The sequence below is a fragment of the Danio rerio genome, chromosome 9 (genome assembly GCF_052040795.2).
Source record: "Danio rerio strain M-AB ecotype USA chromosome 9, GRCz13ab, whole genome shotgun sequence".
Taxonomy (NCBI): domain Eukaryota; kingdom Metazoa; phylum Chordata; class Actinopteri; order Cypriniformes; family Danionidae; genus Danio; species Danio rerio.
The window spans coordinates 34,223,195-34,242,397 of NC_141029.1; the positions used below are offsets into that span (position 1 = coordinate 34,223,195).

Consider the following 19,203-nt stretch of genomic DNA (forward strand, 5'->3'; position numbering starts at 1 on the left):
CCCAAACTTCCCTGCTCCCAAACATCTGGTAAACCCAAAAGAGTTGCATTCCTGAGGCTCGTACGCAAAGCTCCTCCTCTTTGAAAGATGAGCGATTGGGTTTTATGGAAATTCGAGAGCGTCCGATTGGTCGCGGCGCCTGTCAGTCACGAGCTTACGGACGCGAGGGGCGGGGTTAGCGGACCTATGAGGTTGTGCCAGTGTCAGTAGCGTTCCTCATTCTTCACTAACCAAACAAATACACGGTGAAGGTGAGGCGAACAACATCCACAACCAAATACTCCGGCGTTTCTTTTCCATCATGCTGACACAGAACGCGCACGTCTGGGGTTGTTTTGATGCCCGATAATATTTTGTGACCCGCAATCCCTCCGTTCTCCCGCTCATCATTGAACAAATGTGCATTTTTGCACGTGTTACGTTCAGTTTGTTTGGATCAGTGAGTGAAGTTAAGAAGCGGCGGTGCTTTTTAACTTGTTGCGCGGTGATGCAAGTGTCCTCTTGCGCAAGAGAATGATTCATGAGCCAGTTATTATACGTACGATTTCTTCTTCGAGCTGTTTGACTGGCAAAAGTTGCTTTAGGATGGGCTCAAGGAACGAGGTCCATTCTCAACCTGCCATACAGTCTGCGCATTTAAGTTAGAATTTGGACTACCGGAGCTTCCCAAAGACGCAAGAGTTGGATGTGGATGTTCTTGGGTTGAAATAAGTGCATATAAGAGTAAGTTATATTGATTTCCTAACCAACTGATCCTGAAGATGTCGGAGTCTTACGAGGACGGGGTGTGCGGGGATGGAGCTCCGGACTTCATCCCACCGAGAGCGCTTCGATCAGGCCGGCGGAGTGGAGTCGCCGTGCCGCTGGTGGAGCGCGACGAGGCGGCGCTTCTGGAGTCGGTGAAAGCGGCACCGAGGAGGAGCAGCATCATTAAGGTAGTAGCAGAAACACGCCAAGAGTTGTCAAGAGTTTGGGGGTGTGAATGATACTCGGTCAGTTTAAATGAAACTAAATCACGAATGTCTGTTGTGGAAGAGAGTGAGAATCTTGTAAACAACAGCCTGTGTCCTTGGAGTTCATACAGGTTATGACAGGTTCAGGAGTTGCCTGGGGCTCTGTGACTTGATCAAGGATGTAATAGTAAACCTGTGACAACCTTTTACTTACCAGCCTAAATTACTGATGCATCAGGGTGGTGTAGCCCAGTGGTTCACAGCTGGTTTTGTTTAAGGAGCCATTTATTGCATTAAGTGGCAACATAACGCTGCACAAAAACTGCCTTTCGTACAAATAAACAGTCATTTAATAAATGTTGAGAATGAGAGAATGCAATTCAATCTGTCCACAGTCACTGACATCTGGCCAGATGTAAGTAAATACAAAGTAATTTGTGGCAAAGTAGAGATTGAGTAAATATACAGTATATGATGTCCTTTTAGATTATTAAAATTATGCTATTTATTTTGCAGTGCTAACTATAGTTAATTGTATTATTAGCTTTTTAAGCTTAGTTAACGAAAAGTGAAACATCAGGCCATCAAAGCAGTATAGGTGACCTTTTTTAATCTTCAGTAGAGCATTAAAACAGATTTTTAACAATAGTCTTTGGTAATTACATGAAGTACAATTAAGAGTTAAAAGTATATAAACTGGCAAAGCAAAATAAATTCCCGTGGCTCCTGATGATACATTAAGCCTCGATGAAAATAAATTGATAGGTCTGTATAAGAAACTGAGCATTACTTCATTATTATATTTAACCGACAACCTCAGCAGAAGGTCTTCCTGAGCATGTTTATGACAGTCTGGAGCACCAGTTTCCTGACATACAGCATAATTACAACTGCATGGTCGCAGGCTCAAGCATAAGCTGATGCTGTTTTACAACTATTACATTCAACATCAAGGATAAACAGAAGTACCATTTTGTCAAACAATTCAACACTTCTTTCTTTTCCAGCTCAAGTGCCTTTGGCTTATGCATATGTAATCATGTGATGAGAGGCTTAATCTCCAGACTGCCTTGAATTAGATCAAGACTGTTTGCAGAGATGAAGGTATTAATATAATGATCAGATTCTTGCACAGACCAATCATTTTGCTTCATGAGAGAACAGATCTTCAGGAGTCACTAATTTTGTTTAGACTGTTTATGATTTTTCAGCTCAAACCTGCATGGAAACAACTATTTTACAGTATGTTCTGTCAAAAAAAGCACCGATTCATTCATATTCAGGGATGGGCAAGTCAAAATAAGACGGGGCAATAAGAAAAACAACATAAAACCTTCAGTGGTAATACCTACAAAACTTCATTGGCAGTTTCAAATGCCAGTAGCTGATGTGCAGGTGCTCTTTATATTTCTTAATTACAAACTTTGACATAGTTAATCACAATGAGACAAAAATATTTAATTATACTCCAGTCTGGTCAAAAAATAATGTGTTTTATAAAACATGATTAATGGAAATTAAAACTGGAAATTTCAGTACATTTTAGAAATCATGATTTAACATTTTTACAGATTTCATTTGCACCCCCCCCCCCCCCCCCAGAAAAAAAAACCTAATTTAGATAGAGATATAGTACTATATTCCAACTCATTATCTGCATTAGATGTTTTTTTACAGTGATTAAAGAAATCCTCTTCAAGACAGGACTTTCTGATTGAAATTAGTTCAAAAGCTATACTAAAATCAAAAAGAATCATAAGTTACATTTTATGAATACCTCCTCATGTACAGTAGAGTTTTATTTTGCTGTAAAATGCTGTATTTTGTATTTTATTTTGATGCAATAAAATGGAGGTATTTTATTTTAAAATACATTTCAAGGTATTTTTGCCCGTCCCTATTCATATTAATTCAAACAAAAATATACGACTTTTAGTATATTTAGTATATTATTAGTATATTTAGTATGTTTTAGTATATTTTTAGCATGACCCCATCGCAATGGGGTCATGCAAAAAGGAGGTCATACAAAGTCAAACAAATCAACCACTAAATTAGAAAGTTATGAATTACAGTGAGATTGCATTGGACTTTTTGACTTTCAAAGTATGAAGTTTATAAATCACTTAGGATTATTGTTGTTGCTAAAATCTTCCTTAATGTTCTAGTGAAGAAAATAAAATAAGAAAAAACTATTATCAGCAAATTTTCATCTCTTGAAGTATGGATTTGTCCCCCTGCTCTCTGCAACCTAAAACAGACATGTGAGCCATTTTGATCAACTTTTCATCAAGGCAAACTTTTCAACCTACTTCAGAAGCATTGATGTGGACATAATCACCCTAACATTCTCATGTTAGCATTTTTAAAATGTATGATGGACCAAACAGTTCATTATTAAAAAAACGGACAACTTTGAGCCACCAATAACATAGCTTCCAGAAGGTACAAAGGAAAAATGAACCTTAAAGGTTCAAAAACTTGAAGTTAATATTTGAGAGAAATGGATAAACCTGCTGAATTGACATATTTTCACTGGTGAAAAAAAAAGGATTTTAACCCGAAGAAAATTTTATATTGCCATATTTGTTTGATGACCTTCAAAGATTTTAATAGTGTGTCATCCATGTTGGGTTTAAAGTGATGGGTTTTCATTTACACTTTTGACATAACACTAGTCATTAAGTGACACCATGGACTTTTAGTTTGCTTTTCCTAGAAATAAGCATTTTTTTTTGTCACCTTTATCACCAAATACAATGATACAAAAAGGTCCAAAGGCTGGAATGGGTGTTACAGTATAAACCACAAGGCCATCATGACCTGAAAAATTCATTTTGCATGAATGAAGCATAGACAATTATTACAAAGAGCTAAATAAAATGGGATGCCTACACTCATATTTTCCATGTAATGACTTTCTTTAAAGAATTCCTGAAGAAAAGGACATACCAAGATTTCAGGTTGATACCCAGATGTGTTTAAAATACAAAATGACTGTAGGCTCTTGGGTTTACGAATGCTTTGGATAATCATTTATCAAGCTTTACAGAGTAATGACTCTACATCAGTGCTTTGCGATGAAGGTCAGCCAATTATCTTCAGCTTTAGTAGGTAGAAGGATTACAGTGCAAGCCGATGGGGTCAGTGACTGTGAGGGGTCTCCTGCTTATGTAATATTAATATAGAAAAAAACACACCTGTTGGTGCTGTGACAAAATATTACACATTAGATTGTCATGAATGCAACTTTTGAGACCATTTTCATATGCGTATTTTTGTAGTTCAGGTATTAGATTTCAGATTTGTTACAATAGGGGCCTCCACAGAAGCTGGTTCTGCATTTCTTCACAAGATTGTAATCTGTATTTGGGTGCAGCTCATAACCAAGTTCAACACTAACAGTGCTGTCTAGTTCAGTGAGCAGAAAGTAGCACAGGCTAATTGACAGATTGCAAAGAAGTTGATGATGTCAGTGACGGGCACTGTCGACAGAGCGAAGAGAGGGGGCAGCGTTCATGTGACTCATCCCAGCCCTGGTTCTTGGTTCTGTTTGTTTCAGATCCAGAGTGTGAGTAATGTTCCCTGTCCTCAGCCAAGTGCACAACCCTCCAAGACAATGTCCAGAGCAATCATTGTTTTTAAATGGATGCAGAACTTGTTGCTTACATCTATTTCATACACACTTGAGACCTTGTGGCTTGCCTGATATCTAGAGATCTTCCTCTGTGCAGCAGCACATGCACAAATGCGCACATTAGTGTAATCACAAATTGGGTTGAACCTACAGCTACCCATGTGCAACCCTGTCTTATTTTTGCCAGAGACAGTAGAAACTAATTGATTTGTATTCTGACTGTCCTTGCTGAGGGGATGATCTGAGTTTCCCAGATTGATTTGATGTATATGTTTTTGGAGTGCTGCATGGTCAAGGGTTTGCGATTGTTTGACAGTATGTTATTGTGGTGCTCAGGAAGCAGATAATAGATAATTGCCACTTGTTGACTTGGTATTTTTGAAGGTAATTGCATTCTTATTGTTGAATAAAATCATCTTGAATCCTGTGTAAAATTTATCATGTGTGGAAAATGGAAGTGAGATGAAAATATCTAATCAAAAACATACATAAACGGCTGAAATTTTATTTCCTTTTTTGTGCAAAACTAAATATTATCTCTAAAAATTAATCAATACATTTTCCATGTTTCCTTCTAGAGTGTAGCTTTTCTAGATGCACAATTTATATATTTTATAAAGTAACCTGTTATGTATTAGATTGGATTATCTCATTACAATAAAAAATAAAAAATTTAGGTCTTCTAAAATAATTTGTATCCTAAAGGTCTAAATGATATTGTCAGTAAGATTATTTTCATGAAAAGTAAAGAGTACACGTTTAGATTATGTAGTAGTATACTGTAGATTTTATTACAAGTAAAAGAACTGTTAAAAAAAATGGACATTAACTGATTTACTTTGAACCTGTGTGTTTTAATGTCATTTTCATGAGGAGAAATAACACCATTGTACAAATTTGACAGTGGGTCTTTACTGAGATTTGACTGAGCAGAAAAACAAACTTGGGGAAGCCAGAGTACAGAGCCCTGGGGAGCACCTTGCTTGTTTTCTCAGCTTTATGAGCACTTTCCATTTAATCAGTGCTGTCTGACCACAGCTTAGTACTGTGTATCCATTACAGTCTTCCACAAAATCTCTACCTCACATTTCACCTTATTTGTTGTAATTCAAGATTCCCCCTTGTTCCCTTTTCTTCCTGCTTTGCCATTTTCTGGCAATCTCTGCCTCACTTTTTACTCCTATATAAACACAATGAGTTCATTCAAAAATCAACATTTTGTCATCACTTTACCTCATGCTATTACAAGTTCATATGACCAGTTTCTTTTGTGAAACACAAAAGGAGATGTTTTGAAGAATATATTAGTCATTCTTTCTGTGTAATTTAAAGGGTCACGAAACACTAGTTTAAACACTTGTTTAGTGCAAATTTGTTCTTCCAATTCAAAAAGATATTTTAAAGCAACTTCAAGGCGATGAGATCATTGTGTAATTTCCAGCATAGAGATTGGCTGTCTCTTCTGGCCTGTACAAAGTGGCGGCATTGACTTCAGCACATCTGTTTAATAATTCTTGAGAAAGACTTTGGCTGCGTCTGAAACCGCCTACTACACTGTAGGTACTGCATTTGAATTTAAATGAACTACTCGGCCGTTAAAAAAGTACGTTCTAAACAGTATGAATGTAAAAAGTATGAATGGAATTCGGACGTACTACATCCGCCATTTTATCATGGTCACGTGACCTACCTTCGTCAGTTGTGTCGCCTCCCTTCCATTCATGAATTCTTTCACGGGGCATTATGGGATAGCGCAGCGTGCATGGGCTGCGCACTTCAGAATCTCGCCGGAAGTAGTAAGTCATCCGGGTACTTCTCGCCTACTGATTTTCGAATTCTATGAATTTGGACATACTACTCGTCTCGCATACTGATTTTAGCGTACTGTATAGTATGGAAGTATGCGGTTTCGGACGCAGTGTTTGTTTTAACCAATCATCGCACTCTATTGTGAATGAGATGCAACTTATGCATGATATAGCTTCGAAGACCTCTTTTACCTGTTACAGTGTTCAGAGAGACGCCATGTTGTGTTACCAACCGTAATTCAAACAAGTCGAAGAATTGTTTGGGTTGTCTGTGTTGCGTTTATAAATGTGCCACAACAAAGGTTTTGTTTCCTCTTTCCCATGATAAGAGCACAGCTCGAGTGTGAACCCACATGTATGGATTACAGTGGTCTGCTAACAAGCAACAAAAAATATGTTTGTAAGGAACCTTTTTTAACCCGAAAGCTTTTTGAATCTAGAAATGGTAAAATCCTGATTTGCCACTCATCTTCTTTTAAAAAAAGATGCAGTTCCAGTTGGTGTAGATATGGTAAATGTGTGATCAGTGTTGTTTATGTTAATTCAGATGCCAAAGTTAATTTGTATCGTCAGTGGTACTCTTTCAGTTTTTAAAGACATACCTTAGTCAAAATGATTTGATTATTAAATTTGTTGTAATATCATGGCCCTTTTATTGAATAGGGACTTAGCTTTCAGAGCCGTTTCAGTGATCCATTGTTCATTTGTATTTATTATTTTGGAAATATGACATGCTTTTTGCCTCTCTCCTTTAAATATATAAATATTTTAATATAAATGTCTTTCAAATAAGCAACTGTGATACTGAAATCTCTTAACAGCATGTAGAGAAGTTTTTGTTGTACATTCTAAAAAGCAAAAACAGAAATAAAAGATTATAAACAGAGATAAGACAGTCAAAGGTTAGTCATGAAGCATCCTTATGAAAGTTCCGGAAAGTAGATAATATGCACCCAGACAGATCTCTGATGCAAATCAAAAGTCAGTTTTTCCAGTGGTAAAAGAGTTGTTGCCTGGCTCAACACATTTTAACTGATGGTACCACAATAGTTAACTATAATAAAAGTATACATTTTCTGGCCAAAAAAATTCAGTACCTGTTCTTTATCACAATCAAGAAACAGGCCCACAATTTAGGAGGTATATCATTGGGGACATGACATGCTTCTTGATCTTTTTGATCACACTAAACTTTGTTCTGCAGTGTGGTACGCACTTTTCTAGACAACAGTTGTTTAGAAACCAAAGCATAACTGGCTGCTGGTCAAGAGCAATGACAATGTAGCTGCTATGACACTGGCTAACTGACTTTGTGGTTAAGTGGGTCTGTGTGTTTGTGTTTGTTGGTGTCCTGAAGGCAAACTGTGCCCTCTGTCCTCTAGTGTCACTCAGCTACTGGTGCCACAATCCTCTGAATGCCGTTATCCGTCCTGTCTGACACAAGTGCACATCTAAGCCTCTGGGGGCCTCAGTTGTGGTCATGAGGCCTAGTGTGTTTGTATATATGTGTCTATATAATAGACGGTGGTTTATGGTCCAAATCTCTGTGGAAAATTAGATGAGTTCAGCACCCACTAAAGGCGTTTTATGAATGTATGTGTCAATGGGGTAGTATAAACATGCGTTTGTGAGAGGATGCAAATTTTGACATTTTTACAGCCCATTATCTTGGTTTATTTAGACGAATTTGACTCCGTTTCCTAGATGTAACTCTTGCGCATGCATCATGAAGATTTTCTCATTAACATTTTAAAAATCCTTTGTGAACAAGCTACGCCAAATATTATGGACGATTTAATATGCAAAATCCTGAAATTGAAAGGAATGATTTAACGTAGTAATGTTTAAAGTAAGTGATCTAAATGTATGTATATGTATTTTTATATTCTGGGTAAGGCATAAAACAAAAAAATGTTCATCCAATTTAATATCGTTGGGCTGATAATTCCCAAATTTTAATAAGTAGCCCAAACTTTCTGTCAACAAATGTAGATTTTTACAACTGCTCAGCCGTTCACGCAGATCTGCATGTTTACGTGCACATAAGGGAGAATCAACAGTAAAAAAGAAGCTGAATCAACTTTTAAAAATCCTGAGAAGTCTAAAATCCTAAAAGTTTGAAAACCCCCGATCCAGTGGGTGTTTGTCATCTTTAATATGCGCGTTCACGATTTTAGGAGGCATGGCTTTGGGTGGCAAGGGAGGGGTTGTTTCAAAGATATTATGCTAACAAATAGCATTTAGGCAGATCACCTGCTGCACTTTAGGTAAATTATTCAGAGACAATTCTGTAACTATGTTTATCAGCCACATTAAGTCAATAAAATCAGTTATTTCCTCTGCTCTGTTTGATTTTCCGTATCTCATTTCCTTAGTAATCAGCCATGCTTTCCTTACAAAAATGTGGATGAGAATTGCAGCTTTTGTTAAATTGGGATTAATTTTGATTTAACCAGCAGTCCTAATGTGCAATATTATTTAAAACCCACAAACGCGGGCAATTTCTAAACATTGTTTTTGCACATTTTAAGTGCTCATTTAGTATTGGGATGCCATTTGAATATCTTCATGAAGGACCTTTTAATAAATTTGTTAGTGAAAGATTCATGTGCTGTCACTTAAGGAAGCAAGTTTTTCATCAATGGTCACGTAATCCAGCCCTCATGATTTTTTTTATAGTTATTTATGCTGTGTGCTTGATATAACAAGATTAATTTGTAATGTTCATGTATATTACACAATTCCATTTTGCATTTTAAATAAAGTTTAAATGTTTTTTGAAGGTTAGAAAATATGCTGCTCATATGCTATTTATTATCATGCATGAGTACATATACATATCAATGGTAAGACACAGCTATAATAAAATATTCCTGTTGTTACTGCCATGCGTTATCATGGTTAGGTTCCAGTAACACAGCAAGTGCATTCCAAACAGCTTCATCATGTCATGCAAGTGCGTTTTGCACAGTTCCCACTTTTAGGTCTATACCCTGTGGAGGAAATAGGACATAAAGATGCTTACTTATGTCCAGAATATGCCACATGTTTTCCTATTTGCACCTTTTTGATGTTGTACATTAACCACACCAAATGATCACCAGCTTTTGCCTGTATGCAACCCCAATTTATTTGAATAGACTTTGTTGGTATTTTTATTTTGTTGGACAGCTGGCTCCCTTCAGGAGCAGGATTGGACACAGTGCCAAAAGCTGAAGACTTTTGAAAACATTGCCCAAACTTAGCTGCCCTTGATTTTTGTGTTGGCATTTGATAATTTCATGGTTATCATCCCCCATGTGTGTGGAGACAGCTGGAATGCGAAAATGTCAGGAGGAGATACAGAAGTAGAGAGAGAGAGAGAGAGAGAGAGAGGTTGTGAGGTGAAGGAGTGTGATCACTGAAGCAACTGTCTGCTTGTAGCTTCCTGTTTAGTAACACCCAACCCACCCCCCAGATGATACTGGGTTTGTCTGGTACACGCCTTTTCTTATTATCACCTACATCAGAAGTACATCTGCTATCCGGATTATATTTTATTTGTATATTTATATGTATTATGCATACTACGTTTTCTTAAATTGATGACAATATTCAAAAAAAGGATGGAAAAGCTGAGGAAAGCCTAAAAAGCCATGCATACATAGGCGTAGACAGGAAGTATAGTACAACAGATCGTATGATAGCATGAAAATATGAACGCGCTGAATGAGAGGGAGGGGTGTGGAAGTGGGTGGTTGGTTAAATTTGTCACTAAAGCTCTTTTTACTTCAGGGTTGTGCTCGGCATGTGGCCACTGAACTGAAAGCAGCCGAATTAGAGCTGTTTTCCTGGTAGACCGCAGCCCAGAGAGAAATGATCTTTGGTTGTAAGGGGGATATTTGGTCTAGTGTTAGATGTTTGGGGTTAATGGAGCAACACATGCTCACAAACACCCTGTCTTCCATGATGCATGGTAAACAAATGAGGGATGAGATGACTCAAAAAGGATAAGTATCTGTTCAGGTTTCTTAGATTGTTGTGCACGCACATCTTGGATGGCGTTCTCACTCTGTCAGGGCAAAATTTACTCTGTTATTCCATCCTGCAGCTTGTCATTGAGGTTTGCCAGTCCTCCTCAGGCCTGGCACACTCAGGGCACAAGCAAGAGTCTGAGAAGACTGAATGAGACCCTGGAGACGAATGTTCTCGGAATGCTGGACGACATGCTCATCAAATGTTCAGTGTTTGTGGTCACTGAAGCATAAGAGTTTTGACGAAGTAGGATGTTTTTTTTTTTGTTGTTTTTTTTCAATTTTTGTGTGCACGCGCCTCCACCTTGTTGTTATCTGTTACACTCACTTGTTACAGTGAGTGTCAAAAAAGGTGCCGCTATTACCTGCTTTTAGAGGGCATTCTCCTTCTGTATACAAAATTGAATGAATAAAAAATAGCACTGTACATCTAATCAGTAATGTTCATTATGTACTAGTGTGTTTGAATTTTAAATGACAAGAGACTAAAATATGTAGTCCGCATGTTCTGCTTGTCTGTGTAAATAAATAGTGGGTCACACTTTATTTTAATGATCCGATTGTTGAGTTTAAGTTACATTGCAACTAATTCTCATTAGACTGTTACATTGGAATTAGAGTTAGTGTAAATGTACTTGCAAAGTTTCTTATAGTCCGTCAAATGTCTGTTAAAGGAGCAGTATCAACAGAATTTAAGCAGACAGTCTACTAATACTCAAATGAACTATCAAATTAAAGTTTTACCGATTAGTATGGTTTCTTATACTTCACTCAATGATGTTTGTGGTCTTACTACATGACTATAAACTACCTAAAAAAGTACAAAAGTGTACCTGAAGGATACAAAAGTTACCAATGTGGAATTTTTAGATACAAAAACCACAGTGACAGTTTTTGTATCTTTATTTGAAGAGTGCAGATGCAATAACCTCTAAGTGATTTCTTCTAAAATGAGCAATTTTTCCTCTGGCTCCTGTGTTTGTTCAGTTATTTTACTTTAAAGGCAATGACAAATGTCTGTTCTTTGCCATAAATGTAAACTGACTAAACCTACACACAGGAGCTTGAAAAAAATGCTAATTTTAGAAGACCATTTCAGATGGCTCTTTGAAGTTTTTGCATCTGAACTCTTCATTTCTTAGAGTGCATGAGTAGATGCTCTAAAAGTCAGAACTTTAGCAGATTTGTGTTTGTTGAGAATCAGTTAAGACAATGTTAGCACCTGTCAGCTTTAATTGTGGGAAAACGGGATAATTTTGAGCTTTTGTCAGCTAATGTCATCTTCCGGGTTTAATGTAATTTTTGGGACGGAATATAAATCAGTAAAGTAGCGCAAATGTGCTAGTGGAGTGATGATGTGATGCATTGGTTTCTCTCATTATTATTCAAAGCTGAGTTTTCTTATCCTATGAGAAGACCCTGCTTCTTAATTATTCATGAGAGCATGTGCTTTCCGAAGGCAAGGCAGACCTGCCAAGCTGTGAGACCCAATGACTGGGTGAGACGGTGTCCGTAAAAGGCAAGGGTCGTATGTGTTTCTTTCCATGATCCACGGTGATTTGTGGCATGTTTTTCCCTATGATTCTCTAAGAGCCGATACAGCAAAGCGGTTGGTTTGCAGCAAGCATTTCTGTAGGGAGAGTTGTACGAGAATTGGAGAATGTCAGATTTTATCTTTGTCCTGTCTTGTTGAGTTTGTTACCTTTCAGACACATCGCCTTTATCCTCGCTGCTGTGTTCACCTATGCTTCAAATCCTTCAGATTACCGGCAGGGCTAATGGTTAAAATAGACAGGGCAAGTGACCTGCTGCACTTCTATGCTCTATGTCTGCATTCAGACCCGGGGATGGTGTTAATATAAACAAGATTATGTTTATGATAATATAACAAATTGTGGTTATGTCTATATAAAATTACGGATAGCATAGCAAAATGTCGCAGGACATCAAATTAATGTTTATTTCTTTGCATTTTAACTTTGTAAATTATAAAGTCATGGTTAGTGTCTCATTTTGTGCACCAACTGACAACAACTGTTCGCTCCCCTCTTTTCCCCCCTGCTCTGCCGGCCACGCCCAGTCCTCCTTCTGCTAGCAAAGCTCCATGCCCATCTCTGAGCATTTAAAAAAAAAAAAAGTTATAAAAAGAAATAAAATAAAAAATAAAAATGACTGTTAATGAAAACTATATCTTAAAGTAGTTCCTTTTATTATTTTTAACAAATCACTTAGGATTTTAAATTACTAAAACTGATTTAACTATTACATTGGAATTCAAGCAATCAAAAAAAAAAGGATAACCCAGACTCCCATTTCTTTCCCAAGGCATATATGCCATTATCAAGACAAATACAGTAAGTTGTGTGCTGTTGCTTCATTTACGATTGCAGTGCATTTGAACAGTCTCTCAGCAAGTTTAGCTGTGGGAATGTGTGTCCAAGAATATAAGGGCAGACCAGCAAGAATGCGATCTTGGATTCTGCATTGAGATGATTTCACTCCAACTCGCCATGGAAATCACTGGCATCCAGTCGGGCTTCCATGGCAACCGTTGGGCCTGACACAATCCACCTCAGTGTTCATTGCCATGCAGAAAGTGCCTTCATAGTCTCGGGTGTGGTTACAACTGTGTCAGCTTAGGTCTACCCGGCATGCGCCCATGTTCTTGTTCCTCTCTTTTAAGCACGGCCTGGCGTGCGTCTCTTGTTAATGTCTGTGGGAATGTGATATTTCACTTTGGAAGAGTTACAAGGAACACTTAAGGGTTCCGCAGAGTTTCACCCATCTGCACTCCATCACAAGATCAGTCCTCTTCCTGCGAATAAGAACAGACAGGGAGAATGTCCATGCACAAGCACAGATTTCCTACTTTAAATTCTCGTTCTTCATTCTTCCGTCTGCAGATAATAGCAGCTTTTGGTCATTTGACAGTTGTTTAGGTGTGTGTGAAAGAGGCATGCTATGAGAGGTGATTCCTGAACACATTCTGTAACAGGATTAGATTTATGATCATCTCCTCATCCACTCAAAGGGGATGGAGAGGATATAAAAAGGAATAGGTTAAATGGATTTTGAGCCCTATTGACAGCATTTTTGTCATACTGTGTGAATCGCCACAGACTCGTCCCTCAGTTCGAAAAAAAAAAACAAACAAACATATATTTTGTGTATAGGGAATGCATGTAAAATGTACAGGGCAGGACATGCTGCAGAAAAAGATAGCATAGAACAGCCGGTCATTTGAATGCTTATTAATTTGATGCTAACATTTATTTTGTTTTAAATAGTCATGCTTGTTTTTACCCACATAAAAGATTTTATTGTATTTTTCAGTATTAGCTGCACATTTCTATTTTAAATCCTGCCTTGTTTATTTTTCATAAGTGCATTACTGTAAACACATTTTCTGCTTATATACAGTATACCTGTACACTCACTGGTCACTGAATTAGGTACGCCTGAACAACTGCTTGTTAATGCAAATTTATAATCAGCCAATCACATAGCAGCAACTGACATGGTCAAGATGATCTGCTGCAGTTCAAACCGACCGAGCATCAGAATGGGGAAGTAAGGGGATTTAAGTGACTTTTAATGTGGCATGGCTGGGATTTTTACGCACAACCATATCTAGAGTTCACAGAGAATGGTTAGAAAAAGAGTAAATATCCAGTGAGTGGCAGTTCTGTCGGTATAAATGCGTTGTTGATGCCAGAGTTCAGAGGAGAATGGTCAGACTGGTTCGAGCTGATAGAAAAAAAAACAGTAATTCAAATGACCCCTCATTACAACCAAGGTACGCATGCAATTTGACGAATTGAAGAATTTGATGTTAACAACATGAAAGCATGGATCTATTCTGCCTTGTATCAATGGATAAGGCTGCTGGTCTAATGGTGTGGGGGATATTTTCTTGTCACGCTTTGGGCCTATTAGTACCAATTGAGCATTGTGTCAACGCCACAGTCTACCTGAGTATTGTTGCTGACCATGTCCATTCCTTTATGACCACAGTGTACCCATCTTCTGATGGGTAGTTCCAGCTGGATAACGCACCATGTCATGAAGCGCGAATCAGCTCAGACTGGTTTCTTCAACATGACAACGAGTTCAGTTTACTCAAATGGCCTCCACAGTCACCAGATATAAACCCAATAAAGCACCTTTGAGATGTGGTGGAACAGGAGATTCGCATCAAGGATGCACAACCGACAAATCTGCAGAAACTGCGTGATGCTATCATGTCAACATTGACCAAATTCTTTGAGGAATATTTCCCATATCTTGTTGAATTTATGCCAGGAAGGATTCAGGCCATTGTGAAGGCGAAAGGGGGTCCAAGGCAGTACTAGTTAGGTGTACCTAATAAAGTGGCCGGTGAGAGAGAGAGAGAGAGAGAGAGAGAGAGAGAGAGAGAGAGAGAGAGAGAGAGAGAGAGAGAGAGAGAGAGAGCGCGAGTTTGTTTGTTTGTGTGTGTGTGTGATTTTTTTTTTAAACACATTTCTAAACATAATAGTTTTAATTACTCATTTCTAATAACGGTTTCATTTTATCTTTGCCATAATGACAGTAAATAATATTTGACTAGATATTCTTCAAGACACTTCTATACAGCTTAAAGTGACATTTAAAGGCTTAGCTGGCTTAATTAGGTTAATCAGGCAGGTTAGGGTTATTAGGCAAGTTATTGTATAATAATGGTTTGTTCTGTAGACTATCGAAAAAAATGTGCTTAAAGGGGCTTATAGTTTTGTCCCTAAAATGGTTTTTAAAAAATTAAAAACTGAATTTATTCTGGCTCAAATAAAAAAAAATAATTCTCCAGAAGGAAAAAAATTATTAGACATACTGTAAAAATTTTCTTGCTCCGTTAAACGTCATTTGGGAAATATTTAAAAAAAGAAAAAAAAAACATTCCAAGGGGGGCTAATAATTCTGACTTCAACTGTATATATACATGCATATATATACATATACATACATATACATATATATATATATATATGCATGAAGGATGAGTTAAAATCATTTTTGTGGTAAGGCTACATAGCAGTTGCTCTTATGCTAAAATTTTGCAATTATGTGAGCAGATAGAGGAAACAAGTTGTTGATTTAAATAAGTTGAATGTTATTCTTTTTGGTTTGTTTGTTTGCATTCAAAGCTAGCCGTTGTCTGAGATAGGAGAACGGATAAAAAAATAAAATGAAAGCGATAAAATATGGGTTGACATAAAAAAAAAAAAAGCTTGTGTTGGAAAGTGTATTGTAATCAGGCTCATTAAATTGATCTTTTTGGTCCCTCATTTTTTCCAGACCCGTCCAGTTCAAAACCTCAAACCGAACCCTGTTCTTGTATCCAAAACAAAACTTTGTTTGCTATTACATATGATTATCCATAATGCCACAATCCTCGCACATGTCTGATTCTGAATCAGCATGAATCTTTGAATTGCCAGTTTTCAGTCTCCAGGCAGTTTTTCTCTTCTGATTTCTGATTTTCTCTTCTGACTTTTGGCCAAGATTCATTCTGTCATTAATACTTTCACATTTTCACTTTCTCCATCACATCTCATAGTGGCCGCATGAGGATTTAAAGTGGCAGTGACCCTGTGATCTCTTGATTCTTAAAAGAGCCAGGTTGGGCAGTTTCCATAGTAATAAATGGGGAATATCGGCTTTTTCAGCTTTATCCGTCTCTCCCTTCGTTTCTTCCCGTCTCGCTTGCCTTATCTCTATTTCTGCTTACTCCCTGCCATCCAAGAACTCTCCTATGAGAACTACGATTCAACACGTTACAAATCGCAGATGCCAAGAACACAGGCTTATCTCTTTTTATCTCTCTCTTTCGGCCTCCGTTTCTCCATCCCTCGCTCTGATTTTCTGTCTGTCTTTTTTTATCTGATCCCTATAGTTTTTTTTTTTCAGGGGGGACGTAGACAAACAGACAAACAGGATGAAAACAAAACAGACATGGCACAGAGGATCAGGCCTGCAGACAGAGAGAGATTTATCAGATAAACTGTAGAGAGATGCAGAAAAACAGATGATGGAGGCAGACAGTTTTGCCAGTAAGGATCGTTAAAGAAGCAAACATTTAACAAAAACTCCAGCCTGCTTGAAATAGAGACGTTTCTTCTGGTGTCAGATATCCGTCTACCTCTTTGTGTAGCCCACTTCATTCTGAGCCATTGTTGATATTATTATTTTGTTATTGTTTTAAAAGGATATTGCAGGACACTGTGCCGTAAATCCATTGAGCCTCTGATGATAAGGAACAAAATATTTGATTTGCAGATACATAAATGAGTTCTGTCTAGGGCCAGAGAGAATCATTTTCTTGCAATTTTGCGGAGAGTTTTGTAAAAAAATCTGTGGATTTATGCGGAATGATTTTAGGAATATAATGAGTAAAAACTTAATATATGAAATAAAAATTATATTTTTTTATGTTTATTTAATGTTTATAATTTATTGTTTAGGTCCACTTATTTGCTAAACAAAGCAAGTCTCTCATACAATATATATCTAATGGACAGAAAATATTACTTTACACACTATTGTAAATAAATCATATGAACATTTTAATATTACCTTTATTATATCACAATAATATTAGTGAAATTAATTTAAAAACTAAATAAATATAAATTTACACACATTTACATATTTAGTTATTATTTGCTAAATACATAGACTCAATGATGGGCTAAAATCTGCGGATTTCTGTAGGTGCAGATTCTGTGTGGGCCAAGTTATAAACACAAAATATCTTCCACTGCTACATGTGTGTTGTCTGTATCAGTATATTTTTGCTTACAATAAATAGCCATGTCTTTATTTTAGACAGTGATAGAATCTTAATACTACAAATGAATCTGTGACCAGCCTAATCTGTTTGTTTTGAGCATGTCTGTTCACTCTGGGCTCTTTAAATCCTGAACATTTCATTTGAACTTAAGAAAATGTGGCTTTTTGTGCTCAAACCCACTACCTTTGTTTAATGTTGATTCATGCTGTGTTTCACACTTTAATTTTGTTTAAACATCATCTTTTAAGGTTTGTTGATAAAACCCATTGTTAATATATAGAAAGAACAGTGTCAGATATTTTGATTTTTTGGCATAATAGTTTTATTTCCCTAAAGATTCCTTTTTTGAACAACATGAAAAACACACCATGTCCATTTAAAAGTTGTCTGTTAATTATTGCATTTACTCATTCATTTATTTTCCTTCAGCTTAGTCCCTTTATTAATCAGGGGTCACCACAGCGGAAAGAACCGCCAACTTATCCAGCATATGTTTTACGCAGTGGATGCCCTTTCAACCGCAATACATCACTGGGAAATATACATTTATGAAAAAAAATTGTATATTAATACTTTAATTAATTACATTTAAAAGTATTTTAAACCTTCATTAAAAAATATCTGAGATTTATTTTTTTTATCTATATTTGAATATTTATAATCGTATAATAATCTCATAATCAAGAAGAGGCATCAGGACCATATAACATTAATTAATGATGTTAATTATTAGCAATGGGCTAAATGCACAGCTCGTGTTTTTCAGACAATTATGAACTTCCAGTGAAAGGTTTATGTGACTAATTTCAATATTTTATAAGGTTTCTTTTACAGCATCGATGTTGCAGTGTTATTCAAATATAACCAGTTAAATAGGCTTAAGCATCTATTTGGATGTTAAAGCGTAAAAAGAGATGAAAGACTGTTTAAATGCAGGCACCATGATTAGCAGGTTAGCGCAAAAACTCTATTGAAAATACTGGGGTATAATTAATTTCCATCTTTTAAAGACATGGCCCAGTAAGAAATAGTTTAATGCAATGATTTTGTTTGGTCTGACACCCGCTTTATATCGCATCTCAGCCAGGCAATGCAGATTGTCTTTTTTTAAAGAAATCAGACCTAAAACGGGATGATTTTAAATAAAATAACAATTCATTGGAAGCCCTGGGGCTGGCTGACTGAAATTAAAAGGCTGTGTGCATATACCTCATTAGTGCAGTGAGAATGTGAATTATTTTGGATAAACCAGTATCATCATTAATGCAACTGTTTACAAGTTTCTAAATGTAATCTTCACCCAAAAATGAACATTAGCTGTTGATTTACTCCCCGCCTCAGTCCATTTAAGATGACCATTAAATAAAATCTTTAGCTGAAACCAGGGTTTTTGGATTTTTACTGTACAAGTTGGGAGCTAGTGGGATTCTGAGAGTTCGAGTTTTGTCTAGTTTTTATAAACTTCTTCACTTTAACTCAAACATTGTAATGCTGGAGCCACTGCATAGCTAGTTGGTTTGGTTTGGGGTTTAACCTTTATGTTTTAATGCAGTGGGGAAAATTGGATAGACACTTGCACACTGTATTGAAAACAAACCTACAACCTGCCCTTAAGTTTTCTGTATGGTGTGCATGGATGTATAGACACCTATCTGTAACAGACTTTGAGCTTCAGGCCAAAACACACACACGCATATAAACACATGCCTATTGACCACAAACATGCAGCAAAGCAAAAACAACCCTGGGCCTGCATTCAGACGCAAACAGGGACTAATTAAGCTAATTAGTGTTTTAGTAGTGTAAAGAAATCTCTGAAGAGAAGTCAAATTGGTGCTGAGGTTTTGCTGCTTTGGCTTTTTTCCCTTTGCCTTCCAGACTTCCAGAATGCTGTGAACTACTTCAGCTTCGCAGCTCATATGGATAGAAAGTCCACTTCTGGCCCAACTCTTGTACATTTTTCATATATTGTAGAGAGATTTCA

At 36.9% G+C, this 19,203-nt stretch overlaps 1 protein-coding gene across 1 annotated transcript in view; it reads left to right on the plus strand.

Annotated features, from left to right (window-relative positions):
* Positions 1–218: 218 nt before the first annotated feature.
* plcl1 (phospholipase C like 1) overlaps positions 219–19,203 on the plus strand; it is a 100,379-nt gene continuing 81,394 nt past the window's right edge. The window contains exon 1 of the mRNA XM_087268109.1: positions 219–935. Coding sequence (XP_087124235.1) covers positions 762–935 — 174 coding nt within the window. The 5' untranslated portion in view covers positions 219–761. The remainder of the gene's footprint in view (positions 936–19,203) is intronic.